Source organism: Opisthocomus hoazin, chromosome 9 (genome assembly GCF_030867145.1).
Source record: "Opisthocomus hoazin isolate bOpiHoa1 chromosome 9, bOpiHoa1.hap1, whole genome shotgun sequence".
Classification (NCBI taxonomy): Eukaryota; Metazoa; Chordata; class Aves; order Opisthocomiformes; family Opisthocomidae; genus Opisthocomus; species Opisthocomus hoazin.
Window position 1 is genome coordinate 33887987 of NC_134422.1, and position 16433 is coordinate 33904419.

The 16433-nt window shown below is 38.5% G+C and overlaps 1 protein-coding gene across 1 annotated transcript in view; it reads left to right on the plus strand.

Annotated features, from left to right (window-relative positions):
- Positions 1-3849: 3849 nt before the first annotated feature.
- SPAG16 (sperm associated antigen 16) overlaps positions 3850-16433 on the plus strand; it is a 348492-nt gene continuing 335908 nt past the window's right edge. Inside the window, 4 exon segments of the mRNA XM_075431063.1 lie at positions 3850-3924; positions 8026-8072; positions 8476-8574; positions 14245-14372. Of these exon segments, the coding sequence (XP_075287178.1) occupies positions 3882-3924; positions 8026-8072; positions 8476-8574; positions 14245-14372 (317 nt within the window). The 5' untranslated portion in view covers positions 3850-3881.

Below are 16433 nucleotides of genomic sequence, written 5' to 3' on the forward strand. Positions count from 1 at the left end.
TCTATCAAAACTACCTTTGGCATACATCATTACAGAAAAAAAATGTGCCATGCTCCTCTAGTTTTGGAAAAACAAATGTATTTCCATAGCATGGTAAAAGTGTTGATACTTTTCAAGAACAAATGTTTCATCCTCTGCAAAACTGCATGGGCCCCCTCTACCCCCCAGTAACTTTTACGGGACCTCACTAAAATAAACATATGGAAAACAGAAGGATGTGTAACTTCCCCCTCCCTGTTCCCAGTCTGCAATACTCTGTGCATGTAATGCCATCGGTTAAAGAAACTTTCCTTGTGAGACTTTTTTATTTCAGAATTTCAGTGTTGCAATTATCCTTAATATGGTTCTTAGAATAACTGTTAGCCAAATTCCGCATGTTACTCTGTTGTTGTACAAGCAGCTGCCAGATGGTAATAGAGAGAAAATACATTTAACGTCAGTCACCGAACTGGAAGCCAGATGGCACAGCAGAAGTTGGGACAAGATGTTTGCCAACTCATTCTGGCTTCCAGCTGTGGTCCTGTGCTACACCATGACCATGTGGATGATGGCCTCCTGACTGTCACCATGATACTGTCTGTATAGACAGACTGGACGTGCTATGTGCTCATTCAAAGAGCTGAATTGATGACGTTCCCTTGTCCCTTCTCCCCAAAACCTGCACTAACGAACAATTAGAAATGGGTGTGTAAAAGTTAGTGGGGCAGATAATTCTTTGCTGGCTGCTTCTCTGTTGCGATGGAGTCCATAAACCGGACCTTTTGGATGCCTTCCTGCAGGGGAGGGAAAGTCATGGAGAGTAGCTTGGATGGATGTTCTGTTTTTTTTTTAACTCAGCTTGTCAGAATTGTAGTCAGTTTGCTTGTTGAATTCAGCAGGAGGGGGTGTTTTACTCCGAATGAGAGCATAGCCTTGACAGCCTTCAGTCAGTGGTGTGCAGCTGGAAAAGTATCTAGCCTTTAGGGCTTGGGAGCATGAGCAACGCTTCTGGAGCCTTCCAGTTCGCCCAGTTTTCATGAATGATCTTTTTCAAACATGGTAACTTGTCTGGCTAAGGTGCATGGCTTAGTCTTTGCTGTGTGAGAAAAATAAACAGTCTGTCTAATGAAAGGCTCAAGCTACAGCAGATGCTGCTTCCGTGTCTCTTTCATGAGAAGTTATGGGATACAGTAACAACACTGGTTATTGCCATTTGGGAGATGATAATCATTTATAACTCAGACTGTTATGAGGCTATAAAGCAGAGTGAATAGGGTGTTTGGAATTCAGCTTAGCAATAACCAAATATAATGTATTTATGGTAGGTGGCTCTCAACAAGGTAGAGAGAAACAAGTTGGCTTGTTATGCCTTTTGAAGGAAAATTATTGTACTGTGAGGTCATTTATATAGTCACAATGGGATGACATAAATAGTTTAGAAGTTGCCAACCCAAACACCATTTCCCAGCAAAGCTTCAAACCTTTGTAAAATAACAATCAGTGACCAACTGACTTTTCTTTAAAAGCGAACAAATAAACTCTGTGGTTCCTTTAGGGTACTGACAAATCTCCACATGTGGTAGAATTGGTTATCTTCTCATTTAAACTTTTTTTTTTGATAGAAAGTACCATTGCAATGACCATATTTGACTTGTTTGAAAATGCAAGCCCTAGTCTTCAACTAGCTGGTGTCTGAATGTGGAACATAACTTTTATGAAGTCTGCCATTGCTGAAATCCTCCAGGAGCAGTTTCCACTACATGTGGAAATCAGTCAAATAGTTATTTGTTAAAAATTTGTTTCTTGTTTTTAGTTGTAGTTTATTTTGATTTGATTTTTGATATGGTTGGATATGTTTCTATCTTTGCGTAGTCTTTCCTATCAAATCTATTACCCATGCACTTTGATAAAGCTGTTTGACTATTCCTTTAATAAACCAAGAAGACTGAGATCCTTTTGTCCTTCACTATTAATTGTTTTCCAGTCGTAATCTTCCCCAAGCACTTTTCTGAGCCCTTCTTAAGCTTTCATCAGCCTTCTTCCATTTTGGATACCATACATTTCCATATTTTAGTGACACAGAGAAATCTTGTGAAAAAATTTGTAGGGAGAAGTTAGGCCTGCAGAGGCAGATAAAACTCTCGAAGAAGTGGAAAAAGGGAAAGAAGGGGACTGCTTATTTTCTTTGTTCAACACTTTGTGTAAAGGCTAACAGGAAACTTGTTGCTGAGAAGTGAGTGGTATTAAGATACTAATCAGCTGTGCTTGTCTGTGACAAGTACAGCTACACTTACGCTGTGACTTGTGGTGAATTGGGAACTTTCCTAGCAGAATGAGGTGTTCATTTGAAGCTATTGCGATGCGTTATGACTTCTTTTAATCCCCCAGTTTTGGAAGTACAGACTCATGGGGGCTGTGCTTTATGATGCCACTTCTGCTTATTCTTTGTGATTTTTTTGAGATGCTCTGCTGGAATTTGGGGCTGCTTTTTTGCGTTGGATATGTATTAAAGAACGTTGCTCTGGTCACATCAGTTTCCTCTGAGGGAAAACAAACCCACAAGACAAAAAGAAAGGTATGTCAGCATTTGCCCTCCATCTCTTGAACCCAGATGAGTTCCAGCCCTGACTTGTACCAAACTTAACCCAATGGTGAAGCTGACAATACAGAATTTATCAAGCAATAGAGCAGTTCTTGTCACCCTAGCAGTATTGTGATGATCTTGTGCCAAAACACTATCCTTTTATTACAGTTTGGAGACTTTGACAGTGCCAAAGTATTCACTGTTTCTCAAGAATATGTCTACAATGGGAGAGGAATGACAGTCCAATGTGACAATGTCTTGAAAGAAAATGCTAAAAAATAGTTTCACAGGTAACATGCTTTCTTGTAGGATTGCATCTTGTTTTTTCAGGCTAAAGACTGAATTGAATTATAGATTTCAATTTCACACACTTCCATCTTCTCTGATCTTCAGACTGTATTTCAATTGTTTTTTTCAAAGCTTGCAAGCAAAACTGGTGCCTCTCAGATCAGTTATTAGCACTTCTTTTATTTTTTTTTTTTTCCAGAAATGTTGGGCATTTATTTTCAGTTACTTTATATCAATTCAAGCCCTGATTCTGAATTCCTGCTGCATGCAAAGCCCATTAAATTCAATGGAAATTTAGGACTGGGACATCTAAGCTTATTTTAAAACGAAAAAAAGGAATAGACTATTTTCTGTTGAGTCCTGCAACCTTATCTCAAGAGCTGTAATACATCTTCTCCACAAATGTGTAGGACACAGTATGCTTCTTTCCCAAAATTTTGCCTAGGAAAACTCCTGCTCCTGATGAAACTAGAACATACTGCAGGAACTCCACTGAAGCAATCAGTCCCACAGGACTGTGCCCAGGTGAACCAGCAAACACCCGTTTCAGCTACAAAAACGTTTCCTCTAAAGCAGAAATGAGTCCCGTATTAGGTGACTGAAGCACTTTTCCCCTCCCTTCTCCTGCTGTTTTCCTCCCCTTTCAGAACAGGCACTATATCCCAGTCGGAAGGGTCTCGGAGCCAGCGGGGAGGGCCCTGAGGGGACACCGAGGCCGCCCCGGCTCCGCCAGCGCCCGCCCTGGAAGCCTCCAGCAACCCCCTCGCCCTGCGGCAGATCTCCTCGCGGGCCCCGCTCCCTCGCTAGCAGAACGCGCCAGAAGCTTCGCCGCGACTGAGACCGCACCCGCTGGGACCTCCGGGGTCGGCCAAGCGGAACGTGAGGACCGCCAAGCCGAGCTCCGTCACGCCAAACGGCCGCCGGGCCCGCCTCCCGCCGCGGCGGTTCGCTGGGGGGCGGGCGCGCGCGCCTCCTCTCGCGAGAGGTCGCCCCCGGCAACGGCGCGACGCGACGGCGGGAGGCAGCGGCCATGGAGACGGCGGCGGGCTGTGAGGCGGCCGTCTGCCTGCAGAGTATCCTTCCTCCACCGGGTGCTCTGCTCCTCATCTGAGGCGGGCGGGTGCGGGGCGCTCCCGCCCTCCCCCGTGGGCGCTTGTCCTGCCCGGGCGGCAGCTGGCGGGGTCGGGCAGGGCGAGGGCAGCGGGCAGCCCTACCTGTGCGGGAGAGCCGCGGGTTGCCACGTTGTTTCACAGAGTAAGGGGGGAGGGGGGGGAGCCACAAACCCCCACCACCTTATTGCTGTTTCTTGTGGGCTCAGTCCCTGTTTCTTGTGTTTCAGTCCCTGGAGGCTGAAAAGGGCCAATATGCAGGGTTGTTTTCCTGCAGAGATGGCAGGGTCTTGCTCGCTTGAGTGTGATGTTTGTTTTCATTGCTGATGAAGAGTCCCAGAGTTCTGGGTGCTGGCACAGGTTGCCCAGAGAAGCCGTGGGTACTCCCTCCCTGGCAGTGTTCAAGGCCAGGCTGGACGGGGCTTTGGGCACCCTGGTCTAGGGGAAGATACCCCTGTTCATGGCAGGGGGGTTGGAACGAGGTACCCTTTAAGGTCCCTTCCAACCCAAACCGTTTAGTGAGTGACCCGTATGAAAACTGCTGTAATTTTATCCCCCCTCTGCTGATAGGGGCAGTCTGAGCAAGGGCTGAAGCTTTGAAATGAAAGACTCTTGTCGCCTCTCTTGTTGATCAGTAAATGCAAAATATCTACGGAATGGCAAGACTCCTGATTAAGATTCACAGTCCCAATGTGCTGCTGCAAAAGGTGCTCCTTTAATTTCCTGGTGCCAGCCACGCACAGTACCTGGCTAGATGTGGTTTTGTTTAATACTGTGTATGACCAAGATAGAAAGATGATGATACAATAACCTAGACATAATTTTGTCTGGTGTGGCTTTTAGAGGGGGGAAAAAATCAGTTTGAATTCTTTTCCCAATTGAGTTGTAGCAAGTAACGTTAGGAGTTTATGGCTTTGAAATGTATAACTTTTTGTCAGTTGACTGAAATTCTAGCATTGTTGCTAGGTCGGACTAGCTGTATCTGTTCTCTTTTGTAGCTGTGAGCTGCCAAATCATAATCTTCTCAGCTTCATTTTAGAGGCTAAATAATTAAAGCTTGAGTATTAGGCCCTTAGTTTTTTCCTGCCTTGCTAGAATTAAGATGTGAGCCAATATAAAAGCAAGATTGGTCTTAGCGAGCTTGTGCCTCAGTTTCTACCTTCTTGAAACTGCATAGCTGCTTTCATACTGTGTAGTGGGCTTAAAAAAGCATTGCACGAGTATGTGTGTTAAAATAATTGTTAACCCTAACCCTAACCTAATTGCAAAAATACTCTTTTATTGTGTGCCTGGCTATGATTTTTGGAAAAAAAAAGGAGTGGGTGTGGTGGAACTAAAAATCATGTTTTTTAAAGTAATGTTTTAGTCTGTGCACAGTGTTTGCGATGACGCATTATTTTAGGCCGTAGGGGATCACAAGGACGGTCAGATCAGTAGAAAATGAAGGAAAAACCCACAGTTGTTTGAAAGTGTTTAACTCATCAGGGGTATACTGCAGTGACACTTCTGTCTGCATTGAAAGATTTGATAAATGCAGAAAGAAGTAATCAAGATGGGGGGAAAAGGGTCATACAAAAGGTAGCTTTAAGAAAAATTGTCTCTGATCAAATCACTAAACATGGTATGAAAAAATGCTAGATACAGTACTTTATTTAAATGTACTTTTTAAAAAGTAGTTTTAAGTTGATAAATACTGTGCTATAAAGTAGTGAAGAGGCTTAGGAATTCCAGGGAAGTATGCAGATGTTTAGTTCGAACATATAATTACTATATATATATATACAGAAATACTATAAAATACTATATATGTGGGAAATGTCCCCTGCTTCATGTTGTACCCAAGTGTTCAAGCTATACAAACGTGACCACAATTTTTAAAGTCTCGTTCTTTAAAGAGAGAATGTGTAGTCAGCTGCTTAGTGCTAGGATATCTTAATCTAACTAAAAATAGGGGCTTTTTAGAATGTTACCCTAACTAGTCAGTCAATATTCCGGTGTCTTTTGTCTTGACTTGCCTGCTGCAAGCATCTTTCTTGTTTTTGCAAACAAGAAAGGGAACCTATTCCTCCTGCCTTGCACTTGTGCCTGGCTGTTCTTCACTTTTTCTTGTGTAGTCAGCAGTTCAGATGAGCTTTTCTCCCTCTGAGTTGAAGGAACGAAGTCCGGGAATTAGGAGCTGTTTTGTTAGGATGTGGCCAGACCCTGATGGAAGGACCGAAACATTCCTGCTGTACTGGGGAGCTGGCAGACAACTGAAATATAGCTTGATAGCCAAGTCCCTGATCCTTATGTCTGTCGGGTCATCTCTTCCAAATCATGTCTCAGCGTGAGCTGTTTTCATCTTGGTTCTTGTTGCTTAACTTGGTGGATCCACATATGGTTCTGGAGTACCATGCTGAGAAAAGATGCATTTGTTGAACCGTGCAATTTCTTTGCCCTCCTGTTAAAGTCAGAAGAGTTAATCCAGATTTCTTCTGGTGTGACAGAGGGATAGACCTAGGCCAGTTAAATCTTGGTGGTTCCTTTTTTTCCCCCCTCTTACAAAAGAAAAAGTAGTAGATGTTTTTTGGAGACAAGTATCTGCATCGTTCTGGCTTTAGAATTAAACATTCCCAAATCCGTCAAGACAGAAAATGAAGCTTTTGCAGAGAGCGCATTTGAGATGCAGGGAGTTGGTGGCTTGAATTCAAGTCCTGTGTTCCACATTTGCAGTCTGTGATGCAGTAATTCGGGAAGTAAATTTGGGTGCACATGTATTACAGACATTTGCTTTCGTATACTGAGCCTAGATAGGGGATTCTTAAGCGTTCATGCTGGTTTTCTATTTATATATACAGTTTTTATAGTAAGCATGTAGTTTAATTGGACAGTTGGAGGTACACAGATGTGCTTTGATTTGATTATTGATAATTATGCCTTTATTCATTCAATGACTTCTCTATTTGCCTTTTTGGTTTACAGTAGAAAATGACATCTCTCCAACTTTAATCTCAAACCCCTCATCTCTATGAAACAAATGGTGGTTATCCTTTTTTGGGACATGATCTTCAGCTGTTAGCCTTCCAGATGGTTGCAGTTTAACTGGTAGTTTTGTTGATGCTGTGGTGCTGGGGTCTTTAATGCAGATGATACTTGTACGTGTATATTGTACTGTGAGAACTGTAGCAAAAGGCCAACTTTTTAGGAGAATGATTCAGACTTGGGAAACTTGATGCAAAGGTGGAAAATCATGTATCTTTTTTTTTTTTTCTTCTTTATATTTAGAAGTCACCATTGAAATTTGATGTGTGTAAAGTACTGAATTGCCAGCTTTTCTTCAGATGTTAATTTCTGGTTTATTTATGTGGATCATTTGGAGGCTAACTGATTTCCCAAGGAAACTGTCATCAGAGTGTCTTGCTAAAAACATTGTTGTTATACTTTCATGGGCTGTGAGGCTATAAAAATATTTATTTGGGTTTTGGTTTACACCATTTGTAGTTATTTTTAATGAAAAGTTATACACTAAAGCATTTGAAGGAACTATAGATAATTTCCAGATAAATTTTTACGTTGTGAAAGTTCCTTGTCTGTATTGTAGCTGTGTTGTAATTAAGGCACTTGTATCAGCTTCAGTAAATGGTCCTCTAGTATTCGGTGTTTGTACATCTGAATTTGATAAAAAATGCCACTCTCTGAAAGCATAAAGTTACTTATGCTTAGAAGCATAAAGTCTGTGGAAGTCTCAGTGCCCCAAGACCCCTGTGAAAGCCGATGATTGGGTAAATTAGGGCAGAATTCAGCTAATGTTTAATTCAGAACAGTGCTTAACTTCTAACTTGAACAGATCCGATGAGGCAAATTTTAATGGTATTTAAACCTGCTATGAAAACTTTTAATTTGTGTGTGTATTTTTCACTGGAGCTGGGCATGTTCGCCTAAAGGCTGAAAGAAGCCTTGGAAGTGTAAGGTCTTGTGTCATAAAGAACAAGGGTGAAGGTGGTGATAACATTTATAGGTGGTTGGTTTACTGAAGTTGGAAGTCATTGCATGCATCGGCTGTTTCAGACCTAACAAAATCTGCAGAATTTACCATAGCAGATGACTCTAGAGATCATTGCCAATATGAAGAGGTAATTTACTAAATTGATATTTTGATATACGTGGTAGAGTATTCATTTTTCATTGTTTTATTTTACTTCATCAGTCACAAAAACATCCTAGGAGTAATAACACAAATCTCCTTTTGTAAAGTGTGATGATGCTAGGCATTTCCTTGTTTTTCAAGAGGAGATTTAGTGCCAGTTGATTTGTTATGTTTTACTTTTATTTGAATATTAAATACTTTTTTAAAGATACGTGTGTTTCTAATTAGATGTTTTATCTTATTTATAATGAATATTTCAGTAATACAAATTATATTTAAATATGGCAAAGTATTATTTTAACAAGAATGAGATTATTTTCCATAGTTGTACTGGGAGTGGAAAGATGTATGAAATATGTTGATACCTAACTTCAAATAATTTCATTTAGGTTCCAGCGGAGGATGAATTTAGTCTTCAGGAAGATGACGAGGATCTGTCGGAGGCTTTGCAGGCTATTCAAGAGCAGGCTGAAGATGCACAGATTTTAGTAAGAACTTCCTAAACATTCTAAGATTCTGTCTGTATTTCAGTTAGCATTAGTGGCTTAAAATTTGCACATCATAGTTTATTTTAATTTTGAAATATGTGTGTGGGAATGATTGTCTCTTTTTTTTTTTACAGTTCCTAGAGGTGAACAGATGCCATAGTGGAAAAGGAAACTTACGTTTCCTGGGTTTCATCTTCCTTTAACTTTTTTTCACTTTATGATCTGTAAACAACCTGATAATCCAAATACATCTAACAAATATATAGATAATTTAAAATATATTAATGTTATTAAAATGTATCAGTATTTTAGGGTTTCTATGTCTGAATAGATTGAATCAGTGTGTGATTCCTGACACAAGAAAGAAACTGCATACGCTGAAGAAGCTTGTACTTGAATACTTTGCTAAAAAAGATTGAAAATAAGGAATGGGCTGTTACACTGACTGTGTTAAATCGAAATATTAATGAAATTATCAATCATTTCACACCTTTAAGACACTCTTTACATTTACATTTTCATTTTGAAACAGTCATGTAATAGTTCAGAGTTACACAATGGGATTGTTATACTGCATTTTCCAAAATATGATTTACCTGAATTTCCTTGCTTGTAATAGTCTAATGGAAAAGTGCTTTTTCCTGCTGTGTTTCTAGTATCACCACTATCTTATACCTTCACCAGTAAGCTATCATCATAGTCTGTTTTGTAAAAGCAAGTGATTAATAATGAGAAGATAAAATTATCTTAATGATTCTTAACATCAAAATGGAGGAAAAATGTGCATTTTCTTCTGCACTATTGCATATCAGCAGAAGATCAGTTTTGTATTTTAAATCAAACTTGGAATGAAAACTGACACTACCAGAATCTTGTGTGTTTTGAAATGGAAAATGCCTGAAAATTAAGAGTAAGATGGCAGAAGTTTTTAAGACTGAACATGCTTAATGTACTGGTGGATATTCTCGATGTTCTCTAGGGATAACTGAAGTTATGTCTGTCTTACTGTGCGAGCTGACATTCAAATAAAAAGTGAAACAAGACTATTTCTAAGCTATTGATCTTTTGACAGTACTATAATTAAATAATAAAATATAATAATTAAATAATCTTTTTCCTCTTTGATTGAACCTTGAGTGGTAGGAAACAGTATGCTAATATCTGTCCCATTTAATCACACTGAGGAAAGTGTTACCTTTCCTTAAAACTGAAGAACTTGTGTATTTAAACTCAGTGATTCTCTTTGATTTTCTGTGTATGCTAATAGGTGTCTGCCTGCTTGCTTCTTGAGTCATTATTTGAAGGCTTAATTTTTCCATAATTTTGAAACTGAAGCAGTATTTTCAGCCTTTAGACAGAAAGACATGAATTAGAAAACTGCTTTAAAACACTTTCTAGTTCCTTGACAGCTGTCATAATGATTTACTGTATATTTTATGAGGCTCAGAGACTAGATTGATGCTAATTCACTGGAAGAATGATGTGCTGCAGTGAATGCTTTTGGTAACCCAAGTTAGAAGCTTTGTTTCCTGTGAATTAATATTGAATCAATATCCAAACTCTGAGTTAAGAAGCACAGTAGAAGGCTGTCTTCACATGATAAATAATTAGTACACTTTTTCAATTAGTAGCTTCTAATCTTCGCTGAAATAGTTAAATGAAGTAACAACCATATCCTGGAATAACTAGTCTGTGATAAACAGTTTTAAGTGATTGAATATATTTGCTCTTTATGGTAATTTGTATACTAATCCTGTATTAAGATTACGATTCAATACTAGGTGTAAGTCTTTTTGTTAAAGAGATTATATAGAGAAGGCACAGATCAAGGGAGCATCGAAAAATATTTAAGTGATTTGCCAAATGCAGATGCTATACATATCCCCAGTTTCTAAATTGATTGACTAACTACAGTTTCTTTTATACTCTGTTAAAAAGGTCAAGTGTAACCAGGAAAATCTAAGAAAAATGCTTATTTTCAAACTTCCTTCCAACATAATTAGCACTAATTACCAAATGAAGCAGAGCAAATGTAAGCAAATGAGAGATGGTGCTATTCATCTTTTTTAAAAAATATAAAATTGATGTGTAGGAATTAAAGCTATGTTTCTACAGGGGATATTGAGGCATGTTTTCTTTCCTCCTGGATCTCTGCGTGCGTGCAGTGAAACTGTTGGTCTTTGACTATGATGAGGCTCCCTCAACAGTTACAGTTCATGTTTTTGTTTGGACCCAAACAGGGAAATGAGGGTGGTGGAGCCCCAATCTCTAAATATCATTTCCCCCTAGTCTGGTGGTGAAATGGCAGCTGATTTAAAATATGGGTGTGCTGGGCAACACACGCTTTGGCTAGCAGTGATTCTGCCTACTGCTCCTGTCCTACTCATTGTTTGTCCTTTTCAGTCACAAGTCATGATTTTTTTTTTTTTCTGTTGTTCTTGTTTTGAGACCTTGTGAAGTAATATAAATTATTTTTAAACGCAAGTAACAATGTTTTGCATATGAAAGAAAATCTTCAGCTTATAGGGACCCTAGGAAAAGGTCACAGAATTTCTGGCAAACCCCACACAGGAAAGGAAACTGGCTGAGATACTTTTTTCAATAGTTACAGCTATTACACTTCTGTTCCAGGTTCTTTATTTTCTTAATATCCCAAAATAATACTCTGAAGTCACATTCCCCTTCATTAACCTTACTTTTTATGTAAGTTTGATTTATAATTTGATCATGTTAAAAATCTTTGAATTTACTTTTAATTCTTTTTTAGTTTAGTAAGTTTTGCAAGAACATCTCATTTTATTGTCCATATAAATTATTAATTTATTTGGTGTTAATCCTTCTTCATTTGGACAGAAATTTTTGTGAGTGTTGTGGAAGTCCTTAAGGCTAAGCTTTTAGCAATTATTTTATTTTACTTGCCATATTTGGAATCCTTACAGTCAAAATGTTTTAAAGATTTTAATTAAAAAATAAATATTTAACCAAGAAATATTTAACAAAGCAAATTGAATTAGTTTATTTTGATTTAATGGTCAGAATCCTTTAATAAGATGTTTTTGCCTGTAGGTCTTCTATAGGGTGTCTGTTCACACCACATTAATAGATTGTAAATGCCTACAAATATCTGAAGGGTGGGTGTCAGGAGGATGGGGCCAAGCTCTTTTCAATGGTGCCCAGTGACAGGACAAGGGGCAATGGGCACAAACTGAGGCACAGGAAGTTCCGTCTGAACATGAGGAAGAACTTCTTCCCTCTGAGGGTGACGGAGCACTGGAACAGGCTGCCCAGGGAGGTTGTGGAGTCTCCTTCTCTGGAGATATTCAAGACCCGCCTGGACAAGATCCTGTGCAGCCTACTGTAGGTGACCCTGCTTCGGCAGGGGGGTTGGACTAGATGACCCACAGAGGTCCCTTCCAACCCCTACTATTCTGTGATTCTGTGATTCTGTGATTCTGTATTTTTCTCATTTCCAAACGGGTAAATATATACAATAAATTACTGTTATGCCACTCTGTGGGGAGTCATCCAAAGTCAAGGTTAAAGCCGTTAGGCTAGTATCACTCACAAAGTCTGCAGAAGAGCTAGGAATTTAATTCTGGTTTCCTGAGGCCCTGTTCCATTACTGCACCTGTTAGACTGCATTTATTTTTCCCTATATTGTTCCCTGCTTGAGCTTCACTTCCTGAAATGCTAGTGTCTAGCTAATAAATCCTCTTCTGCATGGATGAAATGAATTCGTATCATATCTCCATTTATTAAGGGAATCAAGCTGTGTCACTTCTGAAGACTGCCTTTATGGATGTGTTTGGGAAACTACAAGCAACAATATTAGACATTCACCTCACTTAAAATAAAGAAGGAAAAGAAGCAAGAAAAGGGATACAGCTGCATGTCTGCAGATGTACTATTTGGTTCTTGTATTACCACAGCTAGAAAACAGACCTGGTTGATGTACTGTATCACTAGTAATGAAAATATGCTAAATATTACATTGCACTTGGCATATTGTGTCATTCATAACACAGTGTTACATGGCCTTGATCATACATGTACAATTCTTTCTGTTTATGTCAGATAGGTTGCTTGGATTAAACATAACATTTTCTGTATTGTACGAAATGACAATGAGATTTTTCCAGTGTAGAGAATCCTGTGTGTTTTTATTTTATCAAGAGAAATGCATTTATCTCCAGGTAATTTATGCAGTCGTGTTGATAGAGCTCCCAGTAAGGACATAAATAAGCCATAAATGAATGGAGTTATCAAAAATCCCTGGCCTACAGACTCTTTTTTTTTAATGGATGGAGGAAATAATTTGCAGTCACAGCCTTAACATTTCTTGATGAATATCTCACTAGAGTTTTTTTCAGTTTTGCTAGTATATGGAAGCTGTCTCTGCTTCTTTTGTTGTCAGTGGTGTGTGTGTGTATATATATATATTTTATAATAATATGTAGCTCATGTTATCATAGAATCTGAGTTTCTTTCAAGAGCACAGTAAGTGACAGTTGTGGAGCCCAGGTTTTTTCTGTCCGCCTATCACCAGGAGGATGGGCATGTGCAGTATCTTGTCTTAGTAGCCTGAGTTGTTGAGCGAGTCCAGCGTCATGCACATGTCGAGTTACCAAGTGCTGAGAGCTTCACATTTAGGTATGTCAAGTCACTGTAATCTGTCGGAGGTCTGAATGAAGTAAGACCATGTCTTTGGCTGGTCAAGTCGTGGCAGTCTCTCTCATCTGGTTATCTTTAAATGCATTTTATGGGGGGGTAGTCTCAGACTGGGTCATATTTTACTTTTTTTATACCTTCTTGCATCTTGAAATCTCTCTAGGAGAGCTTAATATCAAGCTATGCACTGAGTGGGCTGAATCGGGTTAGGGGAAGGTGAGAAATTTGCATTGAAATGAAAAGCTGTGAAAGGGATATATATTTTTTTCTCCATAGTAGGATTGCTCTGTTTTGTTTTGATTCTGCTTTTGGCAACTGTGCTTGACCCATGAGCTGCTCTTATCTGAATAGCTGTCTATCTTAATGGCACTGGCAGAGCCGCATATGAAGCCTCGGTGCACCATCTGCATTGTGCTAACACTTGTAGCAATGTTGTCTGGCAGCTACATTCAGTGTCTGCATATGGATGTTGAGAAGAAAAGGGAGAATTGCTCTTTGTGAGACTTCCTAAGAGATCTAATGACAGTGATGCAGTCCTTTCAGTCTCTTCATTGCATGCATCATTACAAAAAGAATATAAGGCATTTTACTATCACCTTGGGCTTTGGCATTTTTAGATGAAGTAGAGATTCATTTTTTAGATGAAGTAGGGATTTTTCTCATCAGTAGTTCTGAAGGGTGCAGAAGTGTGAGAACTAACATTTTCACTCTGGTCAGTGACAGAAGATTATCTATCAGCTTAAACAGTTTGAAATGCTTATCGGATTCTATGTCAGGTTCAGAATACTTGCTTAAATCAGGTGATTTTTGAGTTATTTCTATAACCTTTCACAGACCTTGGCATTAGAAGGATCAGTGATCACAGGTCCGATCAATAAAGTTAAGGGAAACATTCAGCTGTACCCCTGTAGATCTGTGATTTTAGATGACTTCAGATATAGGAGGTATGATAATTACATTTCTTTTGTGGGTTTAATAACAATTATCAAATTTTGATTTCAGGCTTTGCAACCAAGTCTGACTTCTGAGAAATCAGTGTCTGAAATACCTGAAGCAATGGATGACTACTTCTGCAATTTCCTGGTCAGACTGGGAATGTCCAGAACCCTTGACTGCTTCCAAACTGAATGGTAAAATGTTTTAAGTGGCCGTGTTACTTTGAGAATTAGGAATTAGATGCTCAGGATTCAAATATTTCCAGTATTTCAGGATATATTTCCAGAAAACTCTTCAGAGTACAAGTAACTCTTAAATATGTAGTGTTTTACCGGGTAAATATATTCATGTTGAGCACGAGGATGCGAACTGTTGTTTTAAGGACAGGCTTTCAAGAAGGCTGACTCCAGGGAGCTCCTAAACAGATACCTTTGAAGGATGTTTCGCCTAACTCTACACATTTGTAAGCCTGCAGTGGTCACTTGAGGCATCTTTTGTGACCAGTGGGGAGAAATACTCATTTTCAGGATGCAGCTCATCTGAGTCATTTAAACCATCTCCTTTAAGATGAAATTAATTCAATCATATTTTTTTCAAGTGAATTCTGCTCCCTGCTGACTACCGACAAAAACTAGAAACCATCTGCGGCACAGAAGTCATCACTGGATCAAATGAGTCCAATGCAAAATGACCAGCATTTCATTTCGGCAGTGCTGAGAAATCATGTCTTGTTATTTTCTTGCTTTCCAGAACATGGCTGCCTGCTTAAAAACTGAATATTTTGTAGTATGCTATAATATCTGCACCTTAATTGTTTGGGTGGGTTTGGACATTCATCATAGCTACCTTGTATTTGAAGTAGAATAATCAAAATTTTTGATACTTGGTAATTTTTGGTACATCAGTCAAAATAATATGGTTGGCTTGTTTTGTTTTTTTTTTAAATTTACTTCATGTAGTGTCAGAAGAGTAAAGTCTTGAGCTGTTGCTATCTTTTTCACCAGCTTTTATAGATTGCAGGGATGTTGTCCATAATTTGTGTAGAAGTTTAAACATGTGGCCTTGTCCAAATACTCCACTTCCTCCACCACTTTCTTCATATATGGAATCCCACAGGATGTGTACTTTTTTGATATTGATTAAGAATGAGGTGCCAGCAATGCTGCAAAGCTTGCGAGGAGAGCTGAATTATTTTGGAGCAAAAGATGACACTTGTTGTAAAGTTCTGTTGAAATACTTTCAGTTACAAGCTTGCTTTGAATCTGCAAGTTACATTGGAAATATTCCGAGGAGTGGAAACACCTCTCTTTGAATTATCTTGTAGTCAGTCTTTAAACATGAGAGGTTCAGAGATATTTTTAATAGTCTTTTGAAACTGTTTAATTTGAAAATTAATAAATTTGAAAAGTTAGAAACAATCTTTTTCTACAAAAGTCTTGAAGCTTGTAAGTTTTCTTAGACATATTCTGTAATGGGGAATCATTGCTGTCGTTTGCAAGGCTCTGGTCTTATTAGCATAGAGCTCACCAATCAGGTGTTGCCTTTGGAATTAATAATGATCTGCTTTTTGAGAGCATAACAGTGTGACTTAAATGATTCCTTAGAGAAGGAGCACTATAGTTCTCTATTCTTTTTCAACAAAAGAACTGATAACATTAATTTTGAAGTTTAACAGTTTTTATGCTAAAAGATAATTAATACTAGATGGATATAAATAATGACCTTTTTATGAAACTACAGCTTTCTTTGAAGCACTTAGAGTTTGAATTTATATCAATGACAAAATTCAAATTGTTTTTTTTAACAGAGCAAATGCAGGTCTTAGCAGGCCCTATCTTGTAAATCCTTAGCTATACATATATTTTTTTCTAAGGGATATTTTTAATTTCAGTAGCCTTACAAATGAGCTCAGCATGTCAGGATCTAATCTTACTGTATTGATACTTTTTCTGCATTCATACCTTGTTTCAAAATGTTTCATGTTGGTTTGAAATAGATAATTTACAATATTAATGAAAGTGAGAGCAGATTAGTGTACTCAAGTTCCTCATTATGTATTGGGATGAAACTCTTGCTCTTATGCTGTGGTGATCAAGTACTAATAGAATTTAAAATGAGAAATTAATTAACGTAGAGAAAATTTATCAAAAGGCTTGCTTTGAAATAATTGTCTGTCTGAGATCTAAAGGTCACTTAAATTGGACCAAATTATCTGTGTTTATTTCAGAGTTTCAGAAAACATTCTGTTATTCTGT